An 11,109-nucleotide genomic window follows, 5' to 3' on the forward strand; every position below is an offset into this window, starting at 1 on the left:
CTCCAGAGTATTTAGGAATATAGAGTGCACCACATTTAGCTTTCTCCCACATCTGAAGAATAGTTTTGCCACATATAGGACTCTTAGCTGACAGTTTTTTTTTTTAATTTTAGCACTTTGAATATATCAGTCCAATGCCTTCTGTTATCCAAAGTATAATAAATCTTACAATTATATTGAGAATCCTTTATTTGTGATTTTGCTTCTCTTGCTGTTTTCAAGATTCTTATTGTTTAGAAAGTTTGTTGGTTTAGGCTTTTTGAGACAGGGTCTCTGATATGTAGCCCATTCTGGCCTTGAACTTGCAGCAATCTTCCTGCCTCAGCTTCCCAAGTGCTAGGATTACAGGTGTGTGCCACCACACGGAATTTCTTCTTTTACTCAGTTTTAAAATGTCTTTACTGATATATCCACTTTTTCTTCACATCTTTCTTTAGTTCTTTGAGCTGCTATTTTTTTTCTTGTATCAATATATTTGTGAAGGATCCATCCGTAAGAAGCTAAGAGTCAGTTTCCGATGGGGGACATTCTCACGGAGGTGCTGTAAGGCCAAGTCCATCCACTCTATTGCCTGTTCTTCCACAGATTCTGTGCTGCCACTGTCGTCTCGTTTAGGTTCAGGAAGTTCATTCAGTGGTACTGCGACACCCTTGTAAGGCAGCTTCTCCAAGCATCATTGACCAAATCCAAGCTCCTTCTCTCTGTACCTCACTATCCATTTTCCTGCATGAACTGCTTGTTGTTTTTTGACAAAGTATCTTGCTGTGTAGTTCAGCAACTTACAGCAATCCTCCTGCCTCTGCCTCCTGAGTGCCAGGATTACAGATGTGCACTCTCTCTGAGCTGCTTTTAAGGCAGTCTGTTTATTTATGTGTGTTCATTTTGCAGTACAGGGGCACATTGAAGATCTGGTGCATGCCAGGCAAGCTCCTACCGTTGAGCTATGGTCCCAGCACTTTAAAAATTATTTTGAAACAAGACCTCATTAAGTCTCCCACTGGCCTTGAATTTTCAGTCCTCCTGCCTCTGCTGCTCAGGCTAAGTAGGCATGTGCCAGAACACTGAGTAGCACAGCTATTTTAGCCTTTCTTTAGTAGATCTGCCTTCAGGCATTTGCAGGGACTGTTTTTGTTTTTCGGGTTTTTTGAGACAGGGTCTCACTGTATAGTTGAGAATGACCTGGAACTCACTGTATAGCCCAAGCTGGTCTTGAATTCATAGTGATCCTCCTGCCTCAGCTTCCCAAGTGCTGGGATTATAGGCATGCGCCACCATACCTGGTGGGACTGTATGTATTTTTTATTTTCCTTTGAGTGGGCCTTTCTTTCCTGCTTCTTTGTATGACATATGATTTTTTTATTTTGATGAAAACTGGACATTTTCAAACAATGTGAGCCAAGTGTAGTAGCACATGCTTGTAATCCCAGCACTCAGGAGGCTGAAGCACAAGGATCACTGTGAATTTGAGCCCAGCCTGGGCTACGTAAGGTTTTGTCTCAAAAAAAAAAAAAAAAAAAAAAAAAAAAAAACCTAATGTGGTAACTCTTGGAATCAGATCCTCCCCTCCTCCAGGGTTTTTGTCATTGTATTTATTTTTTCACATTAAACCAGGTGTGGGGGCTCATGCCAACAACAGGAAAAGGGGTGGGTGGAAGTCACTTCAGGAGCGGGGGTGCAAGAGGGAGTGGAGGGGGTGAGCGTGGACGCTTTTCTTTGTGCCCTGCGGTCAGAGGGAGCAAGCAGCTCAGAGCTCCTCCAGGGTCCCTGCTTCTGGACAGCAGGGCATCTGCTTTAGGCTGTGTGCAGGCTGCACTCCAGACAGGCACAGCTGCCACATGGCCAGTGAGTAGAGCTGCAGCTGAAACCAGGGCCAGGGCTGCATGGGACTCAGTGTAGAGCACCGGTTCCACCCCCGCGCGCATGCATACATGCACAATGGACAGGTCCATCTAGTCTTTTCCACTATACTCTGCTGTCTTCCATGGAACAAGATGCGGAAATAAATAGGTAAAGAGGCCTAACCTTCCCAGGCCTGTCCAGGCTGAGTCAGGGCGGTCTTGCTCCCTGAAACCGGGGCCCTGGCCAGGCTGTGCCCCGCTGCCCTGAGTGAGAACCACTTCCGCCCGCCCGGCGTGAGGGACACAAAAGGGACTAGAGATCAGCAGGAACCCCGAGCCGGCTCTGAGGGTCAAGGCGTGGACAAGCTCGCCCCCCTGCTGGCCGCTTCGGGAACTGTAGGCGCCTTAGCCTGTTCTGGAGGGACTTGAAGAGGCCGGAAATTTTGTTTTTCTGGGGGATTTAGCTCAGTGGTTCCGCTGCCTGCTTCGCAAACTCAAGGTCTCCAGTTCGATCCCCAGTACCACAAAAAAAAAGAAAGAAAGAAATTAATTGTTTTCCTGGCAGCCATACTGGCACCAAGAGCATTTCATCGAATATTTATCTCCTATGTAGTCAGATGGATGAAATAAATACTAATTGCTAACATGGAAATAAAAGGTCACTGCAAGGTGAGGTGATACACGCCTGTAATCCCAGCACTCAAAAGGCTGAGGCAGGTGGATTACTACAAGTTCAAGGCTAGCGTGGGCTACCTAGTGAGTTCATCTTGGACTATCCAGAAAGGCCTTATCTTAAAAAAAAAATTCACTGCCACCCACAGACCCGCAGACTTGGCACCATCCTCTCTCCCCCCACACACCAGCTTGATCCATTCTAAGGCTCTCTTCTCCCAATGCTCACACCAGGGGACACAGCATTCAATGCACACCCCACCACAGGACCACCCTGTGGCACAGCCGGTGGGCAGGATAAAGTACCAACTCCTGCCCAGGTGTAAAAGCTAACTCTCCATCAGACCCTCAGGCCCTGGGTTCAGAACCACAAAGACTTCAGGAAAGCATCATTTAATTGAGCCAACAGCAGTGACACTGGTTACATATGCATGCCAGGGACTGCTCACTGCTGCCCATGAGAACAGTCCTTGCATTGGCTGAGCTAGGTCACACCTTGCACAAGGGAAGACTCAGCATGGTTTGGGTCAACAGTGACACCCAAAAGCTCACATACTCAAGAGTGGGAATTTGGGCTTGTGGAGTGCCCAGCCTCCACAGACAAGGTCCTCACTATGTGTAAGGTCATGGGCCCTGGTTGGCACGGTGGCCCTCTGAGGTGTGAAAGAAGGGTGTCTTTCCCTGGCTAGCCTCCTGCTCAGCTGAGCCTCTTTCTGCACTGGAGACAGCTGACCATGGATCAATAGCTTGAAAATGTAAGTCAAAATAAACCTTTTCAATGACAAGGTGGCACACACCTATAATCCCAGCACTATAGGAAGCTGAGGCAGGATTCCAAGTTCAAGTCCTGTCTGGGCAACTTAGTGAGAGCATGTCTCAAAATAAATAATTAAATAAGAGCTGAGGATGTAACTCAGTGCAAAGACCCTAGGATTAATCGTCAATACAAGAAAAAAAATGATGACAAGATAACTTCAGGGAGGCTGAGGCAGGAGGATCACAAGTTTGAACCCAGACTGGGCAACTTAGTGACTTAATGAGACAGTTTCAAACTAAAATATAAGAAGGGTGGGAGACACAGCTCAGCGCTAAGGCTGACTTAAACCCCCAGCATCATACTGCTTAAAACCCCTCTGAACGAGCAGCTGTTAGGTCGGGAGAGACACTGTTGTAGGAAGACAGGCTGCAGGCAGCAGGCAGACAGAGCACTGCTCTCAGGACTGCAGTACAGCAGAGTTTGGCATCTCAAGGGGCAGGACTGGGTTCTGACTGTGCCTGACACCCTCTGCAGACAGCACAAGCACCCCACTGTGGAGTGAGGGTGAGGTGGACCTCTGGGCCGGGACCAAACCCAGGGCCTCAGTATATTAGGCCCAGACAACTGATCGCCATCAAGCCTACAATCCACTTCTTTCCAGAACTCCAGAACAAGCAGCTTTCACTATACTCAGACTCACAGGGAGCTTTGCAGACTGAGCACCCTGGGCATGGGTCCCTGGGTGTCAGTGTTTTTAAGTTTCCCACATGCTTCTCGTGTTCAGCTGGTTACTGATCCTTGATTTAAGCTTGGGGTCAGACTTGTTTTTGAGACAGGCTGGCTTCAAATCGCAGGGATTATAGGCAGGCACCACCACTCCCACTTCTTTTTTCCTAGCGAACTATTTCTGCAAAGGGGTACATATTAGGCATTTTAGGCTCTATGGGTCCATCACAAGGTTTGTCACTGTCTCAGTTACTTTTCTTAATGCTGCTTAGACAAAATAGGTACCTGACACCCAACGTTGAAGGGGAAAAGGTCTGTTTGGCTGTTTGTAGAGGTTGCAGTCCAGCTGGCTGACTCCAAGGCAGGGTGGCAGGCAGAGAAAAAAGTTTATGGCGGCCAGAAGGTAGCAAAGCAACAGGGAACTTATGTCTTTCTGCCCCTTTTGTCCCAATAAGACTATGGGGATCAGGGCAGTGCCAAACCAATCACCTCGTGCAGTAGTTTAGTACCACACGCCCTTCACCAACATCACACTCAGACTCACCCACCCATGCCCCCGTGACACTGTGAGGGGACATCCAGACCAAACCAGCCCCATCCCGCCTTCTGTGAACGTAGGAACCCCCATGTGAGTGGCCCAACTGCAAGCCCCCACACCAGAGGCTGAGGGAGGAGCTTCACAAGTTTCAACCCAGCCTGGGTGACTCAGTAAGTCTCAGAATTAAAAAAGCAAAACCCACTCTCAGCTCCTTAGTAGCAGGTCGCCTAGCCAGTCCCCAGCAAACAGCCAAAACACAGAGAGGTGGAGCAAGGGGGGGGTGGACAGGCTCACTGCACTGAGACTCACACCACACCACAGACCAGCCAGTTTATTACTGTGCTGTAACAGAACCTTTTCCATGAAGCCCAAAATGCCCATGTCATCATCAACAGATGTTCTTCCTGGTTACACAGAAAGCCAGCCACGCTTAACACATATTTCCTGTGGAATACACACTCAAGACTTCCCATACCCATGAACACTGGGGCAGTCCCAGGTCAGGCCTGGACTCTCCGTCCACCCAGGGCTCATACAGACAGAGGTCATAGGGAATTCACCCTGCAACCAGTTACTCTGCTGAGAACTGAGACTTTTTAATCAGTTCTTCACCTCCACCTCTTGATTAGTGATTTCCAACCATGTAGGAATAGGATTAATTCTGGGTCTCCATTGTTACCAAGACAGAAATACCAAGTAAAAAGTACTTCTCACATGAAATTAGTGCTATTTTGTTCTCAACAATGTAAAAACAAGGGAAGAGGCAGCCTTCAGCTTAGTACAGTCAGAATGTAAGGGCCAAGCTGTCAAGAAATGCTTTTGAACAGTACAAAAGATTGCTTTTAAATTAAAACCAAGTGTATTGCAAACAAACATAAAAATGATAAAATTACAGAAAACAAGACTGATCCATCCCATTCATACCATATTAGAGCTCTGCCTCCACAAAATCGTGAATTTTACCCCAAAAAGTTGGTTACCTCCCTGCCGGCTGGAGGCTGCCGCCCGGCACAGAAACCAGACACTGGGGCTTGGAGGGGCACGTGTGTGGTCTGTAACGGGCACACATGCGATTCCTGATTTTGTCTTGAGCAACAGCCAAGACTTTATCCATGGGAACTCACCTCTGAAAACCACAACAGAAATCAATGAAAAATCATTTAATATAAAATATACAAATTTCGCAGTATGAGGACTTCCTCAGAACAAAGGAAGAACTAAAATGTATTTCCTTAAAAAACACCCTTCTTACCTTGCCCCTGATATTCAACACTCAAAAAAACAAATCTGTACAAAACTAGGACACAGAAAAGGACCCGAGACGACACTCAGGACCGACTCCAAACTTCCGTCCTCACAAAGAACCTGCCCACCAGAGCAGCGGGATCCAGGCCTACGCAGGCAGGCGAGTGCCCTGGGAGCCACTGTCACTCGCTGTCAAACTTGATGGAATTGACCTGGACGGAGATGGAGCCTCCTCGGTAGCTGCCTCGCTTCTTCTTGGTTTTCTCGTGCCTGAAGGACTTGCCCTTGGTGAACTTCAGAACCTGATTGGCCCGTTCCCCCCAGTCTCCGGCTGCACCTCTCTAGTAAGCAGAGAGGAAAGGCAGTCAGCGCTCGGGAGGACCAGGCCGCAGCCCATCACCTGTCTTCCCACTTCGGCTCCAGCGACAGGAGCCCAGACAGCTCCCACCAACCTCAACGAGAAGCCGACCTCCGTCTCCCCACACTTCTCCCAAGAACGGCAGACTCAGTCTGTCCTCACCTTGGCATCAAAGGAGTTGTCTGCCACTCGCGAATCCACCTCAATTTCCTCCTCCTTGACCCTTCGAAATGGAGAAGACGCTCTTTTTTCTCCCTGGAGAAGCATGAAGTAAGACACTAGAGAAGGAGTGGCCACTGAATAGCTCTCCCTAGCAGCGTGCGTGCTGTGCAGGCCAGGCCAAGCCAAGATGTACAGGTGATCTGGATTTTTGTTCCTAGCTTTGAAGGTCTGGCTCCTGAGAAGAAAATGAGACAACTTACTTTCTTCCTTTTTGGAAATGTGTTGGGAGTTTGGAGCTTAATCTTCTTGGTTTGCGGAGTCTCTGCCTCCTTGACTGCCCCACTCTGTTTCCGCTTCTTTCCAGAACCTGCAAAACAAAAGCTCCACTCATGAGCCCAGGTTCCCATGAGGGTCTGCACCAGGAGGCCCGGCCACCACTGGGCCTCCTCTCTCACCCACCTGGACCCAGGGGCAGAGCCAGAGTCTCTAGACACAAACCTGGCTTAGCAGAGGTTGCTGCTGCCTTTTTGCTCCCTGACTCTCCCTCCTCAGCACCGGCCTCATTGGCCTTCCCATTCTGAGCAGTTGGTGCCGAGGTGCCATTGGTCTTTGGAGTTTGGGGCCGTGGAGTGGACTTGCCCTTGGGTTTCTTCTCTTCTTCACTGGAATCATCAGAGGAAGAACTGCTGCTGCTCTCAGCCTTGGCTTTCTTGGCAGAGGCTGCCTTTGAGAAGGCTACCCCTCCCACCACTTTCTCAGGCTTCTTTTTAACCGGGGATTTGGATGGCTTCTCTTCCTCCTCCTCACTGCTGGAGCTGTCCGAGTCAGAGCTGTCGCTCTGCGCACCCTGTCTGGCAGGCAGAGATGGTGTGGCTTTGGCGGTCACCTTAGCCTTCAGGGCAACCGCAGTCTTCTGTGTCTCCTCCTCTGCACTGGAACTGCTCTCTTCCTCACTAGAGCTGCTATCGGCCTTCCTGGTCAGAGGCTTCTGTCCACTGCCTGCAAGTTGCTTGGGACTGGCAGCTGCGGGCTTGGCTGCAGCTGGCTTAGGAGTGATAGCTGGCCGACTTAAGGACTTCTTAGCACTACTGGCTGGCTTTGACGAAGCTTTGTCCTCGGAGCTGTCAGAGTCTAGACAAGAGGGGACAGAATAAGCAGCTACCAACCAGACTTCAGGGGGACCCTCTAGCACAGCCCAAGGGAAAGAGCACCGCACTCTCCCAGAGGCCCCTGTAGGCTCACCTGAGCTGTCTGAAGTGCTCGCCTCTACCTTCTTTGCTGGAACTGGTTTAGTGGCTGCTTTGGAGATGGCTGCTTTAGCTTGGGGTCTCTTCTCTTCCTCAGAGCTGGAATCTGGGGAGAACCTATGGCATTATGCTAGGTCCAGAGGCCCAACCCAAGCAGGAGGGGAGTAGAAAGAATGCACACACCAAGCACCTTATCCCAGCCCACTGCAGCTAAAAGCAATACAGGCACAGAGGCTGTCTCATCGTTTTTTTTTTTTTTTTTTTTGGTACTGTGGAACAAACTTGGGACCTTGTGCCTGCAATGCAGGTGGTGGAACCACTGAGCTAAATCCCAGGCCCTCATTACTGTTCTTTACGCTCCCCAGACCCATCCTGGCAGGGAGTTGCAGCTCACTCACTCACCAGACTCATCACTGCTGTCTTCACTGCTTTCCTTGGGATGTTTCTTCTCCACAGCTTTCTTAAAAGATGGGGCTCCCAGAGGCTTCTTTGGTGGGGGAGCAGGTGGGGGAACAGAACTGTAGGGACCTGTTTAAATGGGACAGTCTGGTGGCCTGAGTACCTGTGCCTGCCCTACACTGCAAAAAAATAAAACTCACTCAAAAACTCCTTGACAGTTCTTTTTTTTTTTTTTCAGACAGGGTCTCACTATGTAGTTGAGACTGACTTGGAACTCACTATGTAGCCCAGACTGGTCTCAAACTCACAGCGATCCTCCTGCCTCAGCCTCTCGAGTGCTGGGATTACAGGCATGCGCCACCACACCCGGCTGATGCAGCCCCACAGAGGTCTGAGTCCTGACTGCACTGCCACACCCCCTGATTCCATGTCCTTACCTGGTTTTTTCTTCACAGGCTTTTTCTGCTCCTCTTCCTCCTCACTGGAGGACTCTTCACTACTAGAACTCTCCTGAGTCGGAACAACAGGTGCTTTTACAGGGGCTTTGGCCATGGCTTGCTTTTTAGGTGTAGCCTGCATGAGATAGAAATTATATTATCAGAGAAAAGCAGTGATGCAAACAACGCTGGCTGGAAACTGAGACACCCATCACCATCAGTTTCCCTGACAGACCATCTTAGGGATGGCTCCTGCTGTCTCCTCCTCTGAATCTTCGCTGCTGCTGCTGCTGCTGCTGCTGCTGCTGCCGCCTCCGCCTTTGCCATTGGCCACCTTAGGTGCTGTTCGAGCTGGTGTACCTAAGGAGAGGTTTATTTGGTGGGGGAGGTACTAGGGATCGAACTCGGGTGGTTGCATTTGCAAGGCAGGAATGGGAACCACTGAGCTAAATCCCTGGCCCTAGAGAAGGTATTTTTAACTGAAGAGCAGCCATGAAGGAGAATGCTATGATTTATCAGGCGAGATACAAAGATCTAAAAAAAACCAGTGTGACAAAAATCATTTGCACACTTCCCCCAAAACCTTTCGCTTCCACTTCTATTCAGAAAAGCTTCAGGCCGGGTGTGGTGGCGCATGCCTGTAATCCCAGCACTCGGGAGGCTGAGCCAGGAGGATCACTGTGAGTTCGAGACCAGCCTGAGCTACATAGTGAGTTCCAGGTCAGTTTCAACTACATAGTGAGACCCTGTCTCAAAAAACCAAAACCAAAACCAAAACCAAAACCAAAACCAAAACCAAAACCAAAACCAAAACAAAAACCAAAACAAAAAAACAAAAAAACAAAAAAAAAAAAACAAAACAAAACAGAAACACTTACATATATCACAACCTAACCTGCACAAGGAAATTACCCAAGCTTTTTGTAAGACATGACACTGATCTTCAGTACCCTAATGCAGCAGCCAATATGATCTCACCTCAGTGCCTAATGAGCAATTTTAACACCTGCTCCTGGGCCCATCCTCCTGGGAACAGAAACAGTACCTGGTTTGGCCCTGGCTTTCGACTGAGCTTTTGCTGCTGTAGGTGTTGTCTTTGGCTTCTGGTTCTTTGGTACCTCGTCCTCTGAACTTGATTCAGACTCAGACTCGGACTCAGACTTTTTGGCCTTCTGAGGAGGAGCTCTGGCTGCCTTGGCTTGGGGTTTGACTCCCTTCTGCTAAAAAATACACAGAGTGGAGAATCAGCCAGAGCTTCTGGGTATCCAAAGGCCATTAGAGGTTTCTATTTTTTTTAGGGGTAAATGAAACACGATGGGTGGGGAAACCCAAGTAGGACAGTATACAGCAAAGGCAAAACAAAAGTTGGGCATGGTAGGGCTGGGGATGCAGCTCATTAATTCTGCACTATCTTAGCACGTGTAAGTCCTTGGGTTCAATCCCCAGTACTGGGGTGGGGGGGACTGAAAAACGGGCATGGTCGCACACACTTGTAATGCCAACACTTGGGAGGTTGTCTGAAGCTACTTGAAATACTGTCCTTGGCCCTGTCACATCCTGCTAACTGTCCCAACAAAACACCCTTTTTCTCTTGAACTTTGAGGTCCTCCTGCCTCAGGATCCAGAGTATCTGAGGTGCTAGGCAAGCAACAACCATGCTGGGCTACACAATCACCCCTCGATCACAAGCAAAGGGCCAAATTTAGGGTTTTTCCCTTTCCAAACCCTTAAGCAACACTCTTTAGTTCCAAAGCTGCAAACCTGGACAGTGTTTTTCTTTTTGTCCTCCTCCTCATCATCACTGGATTCTTCACTGCTACTGCTCTCTGAAGCTTTGGCCACAGTCTTTCCAGGCCGCTGAGGTGGAATGGCTCGCTCAGCAAGTACAGATACAGCTAAATAAAAACACAGGTCAAGGAGGAATCAGCCTGTGGTTTAGGTGGGCAGGAAATTCTCCTCCTGGGGCCACTGAGCCCAAACCACTTGCTCCACCTTACCAGACTTCTTAGATGGAGGTCCTCGTGCTTCCTCTTCCTCCTCGCTGCTGTCCTCGCTGCTATCACTGGATGAGCTGCTTTTCTTGGCCTTCTTAGTCACTGGTCCATTTGCCTGTAACTTCCGCTTGGGGGCTTTAGTGGACCTGCTGGGGTAGAATGGGCTAACTTCTGGGGGTTCAGAATGTTCTCAAACCAGGGAAAACAGCCCGGCCCACCTGGGAGAGAAAACAGCCCAAGTGGAAAATTGAAGCCTTACTTGAGCCAGAAGCTATAGATGTCCAGGAGGGAGGAGGCATTGGCATCCTGCTGCGTCTGTAAGAGAGTTGGATAAGGAAATGTTATCCTGGTTACTCTAGGAGAAGCCAGATTTTGTGCTTTTCTTTAACTATGACCCATTATATACCTACTAAAATTGGAAGGAATGTTACACCTTCTTAAGACTTTTCCTACCTGAATAAAGTAAGAAAAAATATTTCACTTATGGATCTCCTGATCTTTGGTACCAAAACAACCTATCCTGTAGTTAGTTTATGGCACCATCTATCCCCCTGCCTGCCACTCTGTAGTTATCAAAGATTTCTTTAGAAGTTTACCTAGCCAGGTAAAGTAGTGCACACCTGTAATTCCAGCACTCAGGAGGCTGAGGCAGGAGGATCGCTGTGAGTTCAAGACCAGCCTGGGCTACATAGTGAGTTCCAGGTCAGTCTCAACTACAAAGTGAGACCCTGTCTCA

The 11,109-nt window shown here is 48.9% G+C and overlaps 2 protein-coding genes across 5 annotated transcripts in view; both read right to left on the reverse strand.

Annotated features, from left to right (window-relative positions):
* Positions 1-394: 394 nt before the first annotated feature.
* On the reverse strand, positions 395-980 carry LOC104863789 (anaphase-promoting complex subunit 13-like). Its single transcript, XM_033761239.1, is given in 3 exon segments — positions 395-666; positions 669-692; positions 695-980. Coding segments are annotated over 3 exon segments (249 nt in total). The 5' UTR covers positions 720-980; the 3' UTR covers positions 395-466.
* A 2,508-nt stretch (positions 981-3,488) lies between these two features.
* The window catches only part of Nolc1 (nucleolar and coiled-body phosphoprotein 1), a 9,182-nt gene continuing 1,561 nt past the window's right edge, over positions 3,489-11,109 (reverse strand). Inside the window, exons 2-13 of one of the 4 annotated variants that reach the window (XM_010626408.3) lie at positions 10,633-10,688; positions 10,377-10,519; positions 10,141-10,274; positions 9,425-9,596; positions 8,615-8,739; positions 8,380-8,515; positions 7,946-8,071; positions 7,539-7,649; positions 6,795-7,427; positions 6,557-6,663; positions 6,297-6,389; positions 3,489-6,117 (exon numbers count right to left, since the gene is read on the reverse strand). In XM_010626408.3, coding sequence (XP_010624710.1) covers positions 5,959-6,117; positions 6,297-6,389; positions 6,557-6,663; positions 6,795-7,427; positions 7,539-7,649; positions 7,946-8,071; positions 8,380-8,515; positions 8,615-8,739; positions 9,425-9,596; positions 10,141-10,274; positions 10,377-10,519; positions 10,633-10,688 — 1,995 coding nt within the window. In that variant the 3' untranslated portion in view covers positions 3,489-5,958. Of the gene's footprint in view, positions 6,118-6,296; positions 6,390-6,556; positions 6,664-6,794; positions 7,428-7,538; positions 7,650-7,945; positions 8,072-8,379; positions 8,516-8,614; positions 8,740-9,424; positions 9,600-10,140; positions 10,275-10,376; positions 10,523-10,632; positions 10,689-11,109 lie in introns of all 4 variants that reach the window. The other 3 variants (XM_010626407.3, XM_010626406.3, XM_010626405.3) reach the window with 3 other exon arrangements.

Source organism: Fukomys damarensis, unplaced genomic scaffold, assembly GCF_012274545.1.
Source record: "Fukomys damarensis isolate Sample0158 unplaced genomic scaffold, DMR_v1.0_HiC HiC_scaffold_8, whole genome shotgun sequence".
In the NCBI taxonomy this organism is placed as follows: Eukaryota; Metazoa; Chordata; class Mammalia; order Rodentia; family Bathyergidae; genus Fukomys; species Fukomys damarensis.